The sequence below is a fragment of the Ambystoma mexicanum genome, chromosome 1q, assembly GCF_040938575.1.
Source record: "Ambystoma mexicanum isolate Mex_15411 chromosome 1q, UKY_AmexF1_1, whole genome shotgun sequence".
NCBI classification, from domain to species: domain Eukaryota; kingdom Metazoa; phylum Chordata; class Amphibia; order Caudata; family Ambystomatidae; genus Ambystoma; species Ambystoma mexicanum.
In genome coordinates this window covers 673,757,588-673,771,924 of record NC_090922.1, presented here as the reverse complement: position 1 = coordinate 673,771,924, position 14,337 = coordinate 673,757,588, and the positions used below count along the sequence as shown (strand labels likewise).

Here is a 14,337-nt window from a genome sequence, read left to right as displayed (position 1 = left end):
GATCCCTTCTCCAGGAGGTGCTCAGAGCTAGGGCAGGTTGTTCTGTACCAAGGAAGAAAAATCAAACACGTACATAGCGTGAAAACATTCCTTTACAGTTATAGGTCAGACTTCGGTTTCTTGTAAAAGGAGCGCTCTACTCTTAAGAACCACCCGAAGATGGGTTTATGTCCTGTAGTCCTGCAAACAAAATACACTTTATTAGTCACAGGAAAAGTATCATTTGCCCGAGACTCAAAGGTAGTACGCAAACTCAGGAAAAACCTAACAGGTAATGCATTCCGGTGTACATGCATTTAAGTTCTAGTGACATCACGGTCAACATTTTGACATTTAGAAATACTTTGTATAGAAAATAAAACACCAGTGATAGGCAGAAAAGTTTAAAGTGAATTCACTCACTTGAACTGATGAGGTCTGCAAGTTGAAAGTCATACACACGACACATTGGCATAAGCTGTTCCCTATAATACAACAAAGTACACAAGAAGTGAAAAGGCTGCGTTAGAACAAAAACATCTCTCTACCGCACTGCTCAAACAGAATATTCTGGCAAATTAGTACAGACATTAAACTCTGATGTCAGGGTTTTAGGGGATGTTGCGCTTGGGGCCACCGGTTGCAACATGTTTCATTTTCACAAGGATAATCAACCTCAGAGATGCCCGTCCTTAGGGCCCCGAATACATTGCCAGAGACCCCCTCGCCCGCCAAATCAGAGACTCTATTTAAGCCCAGCCTTGGACTGTGCCGATTGCTGGTAATTGACACGCGTGGCACAGGCAAGACAGGCCGAAACATGTTTTGGGAGGCTTGTGGTCTCATGTTTTGGTAGGCTTGTGGTCTCGTCCACAAGGGATGTGGCCAAGCAGTTTGGACTGTACTGCCCCTTTTGGGGTGGGACCCAGCCCGATTTGCATATGGTCTTTCCCCTTTTGCAATGGCTTGGCAGGCGAAGAACGATGGACTGGGGGTTGCCCCGAGCAATGCCAGAGGTTAAGATTAATTCTAATCCTTCAAGCCATCATTCCTTTTGTTTTGCTCTCTTCACTTACTTACCTGGTCGCCCAGCAGCATGCTTTCGATACACAACGGCAGCAAGGTTACTTATGCACGCAGCTTTGGCGGCATTCCCTGATGCACTGCAGTGGTATAACTAATCTACACACCCTCTCGGCGGCCCGCACATGCTGTGCGGACAGACACTTATCCTCAAGCCCTAGGAACTCTCAATTGGGCTGCAGGGCCAGTGATAAGTGGAAGCATTTGAGTGGTTGTAGTTTGAGAGTGCAAATGCAAGAAACTAAAAACTACAAGTTGCAGCTTTCGCTTCTAAAAATGGGAACAGGAGCATTGTGACAGCTACTGAATTAGTCTGAAGAAACAGGCTACCACAACATTCGCCAAGAGCATGAACTCTGAACTATTGGCTTCCTTGTTTGTGAACTATGTAGCACATTGGTCCCAACAGCTGCTGTGTTACTGCTAAATGTTGCTCCTGCTACTGCTGTATGTCTGCAATATGTCGGCCTTCGCCACCTGTGCTGCTTATGTTACTTCTGTGACATTAGTAATGCACTATGATCGGTTGCAGGAGTTACCACTGCATTATGTGGTGTCTGTTTGCAGGTATTCGGGTTCAGGCTAGGGATTCTTGGCCACAATCCAGAGTGGACAGGATATTAGGTGTGGGGTTATGCCTCAAGGTTGTACGATATGTGAATGTGTTTTTCCTTGTTCTTCACCCATACCCATACATTACATTACATTTTCCTAACCCTCTGAACCAGTATCACTTAACTCACCTACACTATCCACAATCTCCGCCTTCACTCCCCCCGCACACTCATTGGCTGCTTCGTGGTGACAGTTATTTGTCAAAATCAGGAACCCATATCTGCGAAGGTGGGCGGGTCGTTCCCATTTGGCTTCCATGGTTGGGGGTCAGGGGGAGATTATTTTGGATTACTCCACACTACCCTATGTACTGACAACACTGATTTGGTTCTAGGGTTCATAGTAGCATGGCTCATTTAATTAGCGAGAAGACCAAGTCAGTTTTATTGATATTTGGAACTTTGTTTGTTCTTTATAAAAGAGGATTTGAAAATAACAAGTTGCGGAGCGCAAAGAATAAAGTAAGGACTGAAGATCCTTCTCATACAACATGGTGCCACCGACTTCTCTGCAGTATTGGATGCATTTAAAGCAGGTCATGGCATTGAGCTTCTGAGCTACTGGATAATAGGATTGTTTTATTGATACAATCAAGGGCTCATGACCAAAGGCCTGTGGGTGCATTTGACAATCCAGATTGCTGCATTTGGGGACTAGGAATTGCTTCATATCCCTAATTACGGTTGACAAATTGTGGAAAAAGCAGTATTTTCATGTTCACAGTAAGCTCATGGCGCAAGGCAATTCCTCCATCAGGGTAGCTTGCTGCATGCTGGCTGAGAGGACGCCAGGGTGGCTGTGCCTTATGAGGAACATAGTGGAATGAATATAGACTGGACACAAAATACTTTTTTCCAGTGACAGGCAGGGCTCCAGATGGCAACAAATTGTATTCTGCACACTCTTGAGAAGATGGGAGTAAAAATATAGTGGTCAAAGGTGACTGGTATTTTTAGACTGTTTATTTGTTTGCTTGTTAGGCGCTTATAAAAGCAAGTAAAATACTGTTTCAAAGCGCCCACGGGGTGAGGGAGGGAACAAGGGAGTGATAGGCAAAAAGGAGGAAGGAACAAGCCTACTATGCCTTGTGAGTATTCAGAACGTGCAAGTGCAGCAAGGAAAAGAGCAGAGGGCGTAAGCGCTGGGGTGTCCGGGCTAATGGGTGAATGCAGATGAAGTGCTTACGTTGTTGAGTGCTACATGACCAGAGGCCACGTTAGTAGTAACTGCGAACCTCCAAGGCAGAGAGTGTGCCAAGGCAAGTGCTGAGGGTAGACAGCAGCTGGGCAGATTGGGTTTGGGAGGTCAGGGACCAAGAGGATGCATAAGGCCCTCGGACACCAACCACAGAAACTGTGGGATTAGAAGAGAAAAAGGGAAAGAGGTGGTGAAGATTAAGGTCTTGAGGAGCAGCCAGATTTTAAGAACGTCCTGTTCCAGGCACAGAGGCAGGGGGAGGCTTTTCTATAGAAGGGAGTCAGCTGAGCAAAGTGATCGACCACCTACCCTCTTGTTTAGCCAAGCGATTTACACATAAAGAGTTGGTGACAGAGGAACAAAGTGGTCTAGCGGGAGAGTATTTAGTAAGAAAAAGTTGAAGATAGTGTGGTCCCCGGGCCCAGACAGCCTTGTGGATGATGCAGAGGGATTTGAATTTAATCCGTGCTACAAACGGGAGCCAATGAAGACCTTTTAAGGCAGGAGAGATGTGGTCCCTGGGCTAAGCTACCCATCATTTGTAGCACTAATGCTCGTACAAGAAAAACATTTTTAATATACAGACCATTCACAGTCACCTGCAGTCTGCACTCTCCAAGCATGTTCATTTTGTTCTACCGTTTCATATGCGGGTCTAGAGACAAGATTCACAGACCACGTGTCTTGGGTCTATACAGGCACACATAGTAATTCTGATCGCTGCCATGTTTCCTCAGAGATGGAGTAGAGTCATCTTATGCCTTTCATTTGGAGGCGAAAATGTGGTCATCCTGGGTTTCACTTACTAGGGAGATCTGGGGTCTCCCTGTGCACCGCCTTCAGAGCTCACATTACAGAGTGGGTGGGTGGGTTCTCTTGGCACCAAAAGGTCAACAAGGATCCTTCACGAGCATAAAACCATTGAATTCCTTTTATTGTGTAAAGCATCCAAACTGTGGCCATATGCTTAATATGCCACAGAACTCCCTGGTAACTCAATATCTTTCGGATTTGCAGTTGGCTATAATTTTTCCTAAACAACCCTCTGAACTTCCAGGTCATAACAATGTCAGTTATTCACTTAACAACTGTCACATAACCCCTTTTTCCGTAAAAAGTGCTGGTGTTTGGTTACAGAATTTATGATTCAAACAAAATCAATATGAAAGTCCCAATGATCAATCATAGCCTTACTGTTCCCTTTCCAAAATATGTATTTTGGCCACGTACTTACCACAATATGCATTGCCCTGATTTACAAAACACTACCAGCTAGAATCTAGGTAACACCCAATTTTATGGAATAAAACTGTCCGTATGGACAGTGGGCATCACCCACTCCCCCATGTTCGGTATTTTGGGGTTTCAGCAGTGAAGGTGTCCCCCCTGCATCCTTACAATTGGCGAAGGGGACGGGGAAAAACATTGCTCGGGCCCCCGTTTTCAATGAAAGTTCAAAACGGGGATCCGAGCAATTACACGGCGAGCAGTTTACCCACGTATAAACAACCCAGATCCAGAATCTAAAGTTGGACGGAACAAGTTACTTACCTGTAACTGTTGTTCTCCAGCATGGGTCTGGCATGGATTCACATGCTCATGAATATTCCCCGTCGTCAGGCTGGGAATCCTCGGTAAAGAAAAAACCAGTATCAGTTTCGTTTCTGATCTGTCTTTCGTAGTAATAACCAATCACTGGTCTCTGCGTCATACTGACCACAGCCAATGACTGCCCTCTACCTAAGCACCGCCTCTGGCAGCCATCTTCAGATTTGGAAGCACGTGAAGTGGCAGTATGACCAAGTGAAGAGCCGCAGAGGGGTAGGCGGGAGGGTTCGCATGTGAATCCATGCCAGACCCATGCTGGAGAACAACAGTTACAGGTAAGTAACTTGTTCCTTCTCCAGCATGGGGTCTGGCATGGATTCACATGCTCATGAATAAAGAATACATAGCAGTACACACATGCACAACCACGGGAGGTGGCAAAGGCTCAACATTAAGCATTACATCAAACTCAACATTAAGCATCTTACCTCCTCACGAGGCTCACCTCAGGCGAACAGGTTGCGCAGCACTGCTTGGCCGACCCTGGACTCCTCCCTGGAATCCCGATCGACGCAGTAGAATTTCGTGAAGGTGTGCGTCGACCTCCACGTAGCAGCCCTGCATATGTCCAGCAGGGGCACACCAGAAAGGAACGCCGTGGTAGCTGCGATCGCTCTGGTGGAATGGGCTCTCGGACGGCCAGGCAGCGGTCGGTTTGCCAACCGATGACAGTACATGATACAGCCGGAGAGCCATCTGGAAATGGAAGCCTTCGAGAGAGCCTTCCCCTGATTGACAGGTCCAAAGTTCACAAAGAGTTGTGACGTCTTCCGAAAACACTTCGTGCGGTCCACGTAGAACTTCAGCCCTCTAGCCACATCCAGCGAGTGCAAAGTCCTCTCAGCCGGCGACGAAGGCAACGGGAAGAACACAGGCAACACCAAGGGTTCGTTGAGATGGAAGTCCGACGGTACCTTGGGCATGAAGGAGGGGTGCGTCCTGAGCACTACCCTCGTGTCGTGAAAAGTCAAGTACGGGGCCTTGCAGGAAAGGGCCTGGATCTCTCCCACCCGTCGTGCGGAGGTGATGGCCACAAGATACGCTGTTTTCCACGACAGAAACTTCAACGGGGCCGAGTGCAGAGGCTCGAACGGAGGTCCCATGAGCTTGGTCAGCACCACGTTGAGCTCCCACGCCGGGGCCGGCGCCTTCACCGGCGGGAACGATCTGAACAGTCCCTTCATGAACTCTTTCACCAGACGGTGAGAGCACAGGGACGTCCGGCCCGTGGTTCTGGTGTATCGGGAGATCGCAGCAAGATGAATCTTGATGGACGCGTGTGCCAGTCCAGCTTTGGCCAGCGTCAGCAGGTACGGCAGTACCTGGGGAGCCGTAATCCGTAGAGGGTTAATCTTCTGTGCGTGGCACCAGACAGAGAACCTCTTCCATTTGTGTCCGTAGCATTTAAGAGTCGAGGACGCCCTGGCCTTTGCAAGAACCTCTCTGCAGTCGGCCGGTATGTCGTATCCTCCAAACTCTAGCGCTGCAGGAGCCAGGCCTGCAAGTTCAGCGATTTCGGGTCGTGGTGGAGGATGGCGCCTCCTTCCCTGGAGAGTAGATCCGCGTCCACCGGCAGCTTGATTGGCGGGGACGCTGACAAGTCCAGAAGGTCCGGGGACCATATCTGCCTCGGCCACGCAGGTGCGACGAGGATCATCCTGCACCGTGACCTCTTGAGCTGGTTGACGAGCCGGATTAGCAGTGGCAAAGGAGGGAACGCGTAGAGGAACAGGCCCTCCCAGGGGAACGAGAAAGCATCGCCCATGCTCCTCGCCTGGGGAAACCTGCTGGCGAACCTCCGGCACTTGGAGTTCGTCGCCGTCGCGAACAGGTCGATCTGGGGTGTGCCCCACCGTCGGAAGAGGCGATCCACTAGATCCTGCCGTAGTTCCCACTCGTGGCACGAGCGCAGCTCCCTGCTGAGTGAGTCGGCAAAGGTGTTTTTTATCCCTGCCAGATGAAACGGCACCAGAAACATCCTTTGGGCGACTGCCCAATGCCACAGGTCCTGCCCCTCCTTGGACAGTGCTGGGGACCTGGTTCCGCCCTGTTTCCTGATGTAAAACATGGTGGTGGTGTTGTCGGTGAAGATCCTCACCACCTTGCCCTTGAGGGACGGAAGGAAGGACCTGAGGGCCCAGAACACTGCACGGAGCTCCAGGACGTTGATATGGAGGGACTTCTCCGTCGGGAGCCAGAGGCCTCTCGCGTGCAGATTTTCGGTGTGCGCTCCCCACCCTTCCAGGGAGGCATCCGTGGTCACTGTCTCCTGGTGGTCTGGGGTCTGGAAGTCCATGCCCGCCGTCAGATGCGCGCGGGTGCCCCACCACCGGACCGCTCGGCGGAAACTCTCGTCGAGTGTGATCCTCTCTTCGAAGCCGCCCGTCGTTTGGATCCAGCGCGCGTCCAGGAACTCCTGCAACGGGCGCATCCGGAGCCTGCACATGGGAATGAGGTAGATGCAAGAGGACATCATTCCGAGGAGGGACTTGATGGACCTCACCGTGGCCGCGTCGGAAACCAACATCCGCTGTACCTTGCCCAGGATGGACCTGGTCCTTTCCTCCGACGGGGAGGCCAGAAGGGACACTGTGTCGAGCTTCGCTCCCAGAAACAGTGCGTTTTGCGCGGGTACCAGGTGGGACTTGGCGTAGTTCACGGAGAATCCCAGGTCCGTGAGAAGTTGGACGGTCCTTGCCGTGTGGTCCACGGCGAGCTCCCTCGTCTTGGCTCGGATGAGCCAATCGTCCAGGTAGGGGTAGACGTGGATCCCCTCGCGGCGCAGCTGCGCCGCCACCGGTGCAAGGCACTTGGTAAATACCCTGGGTGCCGACCGTAGTCCGAAGGGGAGGGCTTTGAACTGGTAGTGACGCCCTTGGACCACAAACCTGAGGAATTTTCGGTGCCCCTTTAGGATGGGAATATGGAAGTAGGCATCTTCCAAATCCAACGACGACAGGAAGTCTCCTTCCTCCAGCTGACCCAGGACGTGCTGGAGGGTGACCATCCGGAACTTCTGCGCCTTGATGAACTTGTTCAGATGTCGCAGGTCTAGGATGGGGCGCCATCCTCCCGTCTTCTTCTTCACGAGGAAGTATCTCGAGTAAACTCCGGAGCCCCGAAGCCTCTTTGGGACGAGTTCGATGGCGCCCTTCCTGAGCAACGCCTTTACCTCCAGGAGAAGCTGAGGGACGTGAAGCTCTCTCCTGGCCACGGGGGGGACGCGCGGGCACCTTCTTTGAAACTCGAGCGCGTGGCCCCGGGCCAAGGCGTCCAGCACCCAACGGTCGGTGGAGATGGACTCCCACACGCTGACGAAGCTCGCCAGCCGGCCTCCCACCGGGGTGCTTCGGTGGGGGCCCGACCCCACGGCCGGTTCAATCCTGTTTCGACGAGGCTTTGCCGCCTTGACCTCCTTGGCGACGACGGCGGGGTCCTCCAGAGTTGCCTCGTCCTCTGTAGGCCTCTTGAGATGACGAGCGGGCCGCTTGACGGTAGGTAGAGAAACCGCCGCCGGAACCTTTGGAGGCGCCCTTGCCTCCGCTGCTCCGAAAGGGCGTCCGTCGTTGCTGTAGAACCCCAAGGGCCCGGGCCGTCTCAGTGTCCGCTTTAATGGCCTGAAGGGAATCGTCCACTGTTTTCCCAAACAGGTTGTTCCCATCGAACGGCATGTCCAGGACTCTGGTCTGTACGTCTTGACGGAAGTCCGTAGCCTTGAGCCATCCACGCCTCCTAAGGCACACGCCGTTGCCCAACTGGCGAAATCCAGTGTCGGCGATGTCCGTCGCAATAGTGATGGCGTGGTCCGACGCCACCTCACCTTCCTGTAGGATCTCTAGGGCATCCGCCCTCTTGTCGTCCGGTAGGAAGTCCAGCAGGGGAGCCAGTTTGTACCATAGCTCCCTGTCGTAGCGGGCCACGATAGCCAAGGCGTTGGCCGCTTTAATCGTCGTCGCTGCAGACGAGATGACCCTGCGTCCCATAGCGTCCAATTTCTTTCCCTCGCCGTCCGTTGGGGAAGTCGATGTGGAGGCCGCACCCCCCCCCCCCGCTTTCTTCCTGGCCGCCGCGGAGACGACGGAGTCCGGGGTAGGCTGCGCCCGGAGGCACAGGGGGGCCGTGTCCGGGACCCGGTACTTCTTTTCGTACCGGTCTCTTCTAGCTGGCATCGTGGAAGGGTTCTTGAGGAGGACGAGGCCCTCATCCCAAATGTCGTCCAGTAGAGGCACCGCGAGGACCGTCTTCCTCTTGGCCTCGCGCCGTTGATAAAGGAATCCTTCCTTTTTCTTCTCCTCAGGGCAGAGTTGGAAAAGCTCGGATGCCCTGGCGATCATGGAGTGGAACGATCCAATCTCGTCGGGCGGAGAGGCCCTGGTGGGAGGTGACGACGGGAGATCCTCGTCGTATACCTCGTCGTCCGTACCCGTCGCTGCCGTGTCAGTCCCCGTATCATCCCCTCGGGTGGACGGGGAGGAGGGCTGGATGGGTCGCCACGGCTGAAAAGGAGGTGGAGGGTGAATCCTTCTTTTCTTGGGAGGGGGAACACCCGAAGGTCCCGGTTCAGGATCCCCCGACGGGAGAGGCTCCTCCGTCGGCAACGGTAGTCTCGTCCTTATCTCTGAGCATAAGGACTGTATAGCCAACAAAATGGCCGCCGAGTTGTCTTGCGGCGCTGGCAGAGGGGAATCCGACGGGCGATTCAGGCCCCGTCGGCACCCTCGACGCTGTCGTCGTCACCTGCGTCGGGATCCATCCCGACAGGCCGATCTTCATCCACGCCAAGGCCGTGGCTTAAGACCTCGATCAGCTCTTCCTCTGAAGCCGAATCTACGACGACGCCCTGCCCCCCCTTTTTCTTCCCCGCCGGGGATTTCACGGGGGTCCTATCGATGGGCACAAAAGAGGACTCCCTCCGAGGTGGCAGGGAGACTCTGAGCCCCGAGGTCGCCACCACTGGTGTAGCCTCCACAGGCTGAGCCAGGGCCGCCGCGACAGTATCGATAGAGGGCTTGGCCGGATGGATTAAGGCCTTCACCACCTTAGGTGCGCTCACCGCCTTATCCTTGAGGGGGGGGGGACACTGCCTCGCTCCCCCTCCGATGGGGCCTTCGAGCTCGACCGGGGCCTCTCCAGGAGCTTCGCCGGGTGCTCGCCCTTCCTCTTACCCGACCCAGAGCGTTGGCTCGTGGCTGAAGGTGCCGGGGAGGGTGCGCCCTGTCTGGCGCCCGTAGAGCCCGACCGTTCGGCGCTCCCGGTGCCAGCGGACTCGCGGTGCTTGGCCTTGTGTTGGACCCCCGTCGCCGGGGCGTCCTCAAAGGTCTTAGAAGACCGCTCGGATTTCTTCCTCTTCTTGTCGCCTAACGGGCTCTTCCCTTCCAGCCAGTTGGCGAGGCGTTGGTGGCGGTCCTTCATGGTCCGCTCCGACATATTGCCGCAAAACGCAGTGTCCTTCTCCACGTGCGTCTTGTCCTCATGTAAGCAGTAGAGACAAAAGGAGTGTTCGTCCTCCTTAAAGACGTTCTGCAGCTGGCATCCAGGGCAGACCCTGAACAGCTTTCCGGGCGTCGAGCTTCCCTTCTCCTGGGCCATGTCCGGGCCTGAGAAGCTTCTGGAGTCCTCCAAACGTAGCTCGACGAAATCTTCACCCTTGAGGGGCGCAGACGAATCCGACACGGGTCCCCGTTGATTGGATGGAGAGTCGGTGGAGCTTGAGGCTCTTTTGACCGGAAAAAACGAAGTTTTGAGAAAAAAACGTGAAAAAATAGCACTAACGCTCGAGAGCAATAGCACGAGGATCCCAACACATGAACGTGCGGTAAAAATCTGAAGATGGCTGCCAGAGGCGGTGCTTAGGTAGAGGGCAGTCATTGGCTGTGGTCAGTATGACGCAGAGACCAGTGATTGGTTATTACTACGAAAGACAGATCAGAAACGAAACCGATACTGGTTTTTTCTTTACCGAGGATTCCCAGCCTGACGACGGGGAATATTCATGAGCATGTGAATCCATGCCAGACCCCATGCTGGAGAAAGAGTGAAACACCCAATTAATGAAAAATAAAGATAAGTGTGCACTTTAATATTGACACAGTTTAGAGGTGAAGATAATCATTTTTCTGATGGCCAAAACACACTTTCTGCATTTGCTGGTACTTACACACAGGCAAGAACGTTCCCAATGGGTAAAAATCCTTCATATATGTTGAAATATTGAATGTCGATGTTCACTGGCCCCTAAAATTAAACAAAGCATACTCAGTCTAAATTCACAACAACATGCAAAGGCACACATGGTTGACAAACCTTAATCTCATAAGTGCCCAGAACTTGCATCATCAGGTGCAAGGCCTTTATTTAGAGAGCTTCCGTGTGTGCATTTAAACCTCAATAGCCGTTTTGAAGATTTGAGACGCCCAAAATAGCCATGTTATTTTTTTGCCACAATGATATGTAGTTGTATAGTTCTCCATCTCTTCCCAAAAAAATCCAAACTAGGCCAGTTTGAGGAGTTTTTCAATAAAAATTGCGTAAATTGAACCAACAAGGTTTTGCATCGTTTGTGTTTGCAATAGGTGACCATTATTCTTGGAGTACATGTGGGCAAGAGGATGGATACAAAGGAAAAACAATTTATGGAAACCTAGAAAGCATTATTTTAGCCATTTCTAAATTAATGAATGTGCCAATTAGTCCATTTCTGTCACCATGATTCGCATGATATTCAAACACTGTTGGAAATGAACATCAGGGTTAACTGTTGGCATACTGAGCATTCCCCTCATGCCACAAATTCTATTCACACAATTTTTCTGAGCAGACTTTCCTTTTATGGGTGCAGGCTGTACTCACCTGGAATACAGAAATAGTGACTGTATTAGACGACCCAAACATACATTGCTTTGCTTCCAACGAGACTCCAAGACAGCTCTCCAGCTATGCTAATTCAGTGCTTTGCGCACATTTCTCCCAATTTGGACTCCTTGCGTTGGTTAAATGTGGAAACCAAGATCACCTTCAGAACCTTGGGCATGGTACTCAAATCCTTCTTAGAAGAGTCCCATATAGTAATTTATGAAATATGTACCAACCCACAAGGTCCAATTCTTGGTATTACCTACATTTAAAAATAAACAATATGAACCTGGAGCAGCAGAATCATCTGCGTGCAGGTCACAAAAAAGGGAAAAGACATCTATCAAAGAGGCTTTGAGCGAGGTGTAGGATCCTAAACATTCTGAAAAGTAGGGCTTTGAAACGGAAAGGCAAAACACACCTGTCCTTTGTAGACTTAGTCCAAGCCTTTGATCGTGTGGACATGGATAAATTATGGAGTAAGTGGTCTGCTTGAAACTCTCCTGGGTCGCTACTAGAGCCTTCGAAAGCACTTCATAAAAAGGTACAAGCCTCAGTGTCAGATTGACCAGGGACAGCCTTTTATCAGAAGCGATGCCCACAAGGGCTGAAACAAGGCAGTCTACTAGCACTCACACTTTTAAAGCCTTTTCTGTCAGACTTAGATAAAACGTTAAGCCAGGCAAGTTACTTGCCTCCAAAACGGGTGGTAAAGTGGTCAGTAGGCTTCTATATGCTGATGACCTAATATTGCTGGATCAAACAGAGGTTGGGCTGCAACGTAAACTAAATATGTTGGAGGAGTACACCAAGACAAACAACCTTCTGCTAAAAACTAAGAAAAACAAAATACTAAATCTGCAAAATCCAAAAAGGGAAGAGAGTTTTACATGTATACTTGGGATATCGAATGTAGAATAAGTCAAGTCAAATACTTGAAATACTTGGGGGCTTGAGGGGGTGTACATGCGTGCGTGTGCGTACACAAAAGTAGCATAGAAGCTCAGACGGAAAAGCTCTTACTCAGTAGAACCCTAATGATGGCTAGCCAAGCAAAACTAATAGAAAGGACATTTGGGAGATTTTTCTTTACAGCCAGTATGGGAGTTCTATAAATCAAAGGTGCTAGCCATCTTGACATACAGAGCAGAATCGCTACTTTTTATAAAAGGAAAGTTTGTGGCCAATTTTAGAGGTGCAATTGGAAAAGACGTTGGAAGTCTGTCCCGATTCAAGTATTACATCAGGAGTTGGGTATGACATCTTTGTGGGCATCTGTGCAATGGAAAAGGTTATCTTTTTAGAGAAAATGCATAATAAACGACTCAGTGGTGATATTTGAGATCTTGAAAAAGAAGATGGAAACAAATAGTGACAGGAGGCTGGTGCAATGGGTCTCATTTAGAGAGTGGTTGGAAAGCTTATGTTTAACAGAGAGGGATTTAATAAGTAACCAGAAGTAAAAAAAGAGGTTGCAGGAACTTGATTGGATAACATCATAAGAAAAGACTGGATAATACAAATTGTTCTACCATTGCCGACACAAGATCAGGTTGGTGGGATCTGTATTTGACCAAGTACCCAAACCGCTATTACAGGGGGCAGTTTATGAGAATTTGTTTAAACCGGCTGCAGAGCAAGGAGATCATATGCGTTAGAAATTGGGAGGTTCTTGGAGACAGGAAATGCTGTTATTGCAAGAAAGACGATGTGATAGAATCCTTACAACACATTTTGCACATGGTTAACCAAGGAAAGAACACAGAATTTTAAGGAATTTTTAGACGGCACTAGCACTCTGACAACGGCTGAATGGTGGGAGGTTTTATTAGCTGCAGTACAATTCTTACAAATTGTAAGAGTGGATGGATCCTAGGGATCAAGGAGGACTTTGCAAGAAGTTATTAACATGAGAATATCGAGAAATATGAATTGTAGTGGTTTGGAGGACTGGATTTTATCTTGACAATTGTTTCTTTCCTTTTTCTGGATGAGTGTTTGATTTTGCTAAAGATATGTAATGAACCATAAAGCATAACACAAAAATAAGGGGGAAACGTTACTTACCTGTAACTCTAGCTCCCAGTGCTAATACCTTTTCTAGATTGAGATACTATGAAAGCCATGTATTAGGCCATGAGCCCCCCCCCCCACACCAATGAGGTGGCCACCCAAAGACCTTTTCTAAGGGGTCACACACGGAGAGCTTTTTGGAACAAGCAGGTGGAGCATAAACATCTACCATGCTTTGAAACTGAGGTGAGTGGGCGTATGTGCATCTATGCAACATACTAGCACTGTAGTGTTACAGGCAAGTTATTTTTCCTTTCTCCAGATTAGATTATCGGTTTATAAAAGATTAAACAAAACTAACAATACAGGGCAAATAGGAGAGGCAGTAGACTTAATACAACAGAGGCAACGGCCACTGTGGAAACTTGTGGTATTTTAGCTTCAGCATTTTGGCGTACATGAGCCTCAGACGGTGCAGAACAGCAGGCATCTGTGTAGCGATTACAGAAGCACCTCAGCCAGTCAAAGGGTTGCGGGTGTAGACTTAAGACTAATTGGCTGAAAAACAGAAGGGTGCACATAAAGCTGCGTCAGGATGAAGAAGGCCACTGTCTGATAGGCAGGTATGTCTACGGAACGTGGAGATAAATGCAGCAATGGATGATGACCTAAAATCGAGTGAATTTAAAAAGGCTTTCTTGAAGAAGCAAGGGAGAGGCACTAGTCTCCAATTATGACATTTTTTGGACATTTCTGCCTCTTGCTCAGTGGTATGACAAAAATGGCAACCCATTAATACAAAATACTGAATACAAACGTATATGCTGAACAACAACATAAATATTGTGAAAAAAATATTTGGATTGCAATCAATTTTGAGAGCGGACTTCACATGTAGCGCCAACAGTGTAGATTACATATTTCCTTTCTGCCTCTGTGTGACAATTCAAAAGGACAAGGCTGAGAACTAAACGAGAACTAGGCCTCATC

General features: G+C 49.9%; 1 protein-coding gene across 1 annotated transcript in view; it reads right to left on the bottom strand.

Annotated features, from left to right (window-relative positions):
• The window catches only part of LOC138535220 (kinetochore protein Nuf2-A-like), a 528,523-nt gene that overhangs the window by 410,152 nt on the left and 104,034 nt on the right, over positions 1-14,337 (bottom strand). The window contains exons 4-5 of the mRNA XM_069641278.1: positions 10,640-10,716; positions 403-464 (exon numbers count right to left, since the gene is read on the bottom strand). Coding sequence (XP_069497379.1) covers positions 403-464; positions 10,640-10,716 — 139 coding nt within the window. The remainder of the gene's footprint in view (positions 1-402; positions 465-10,639; positions 10,717-14,337) is intronic.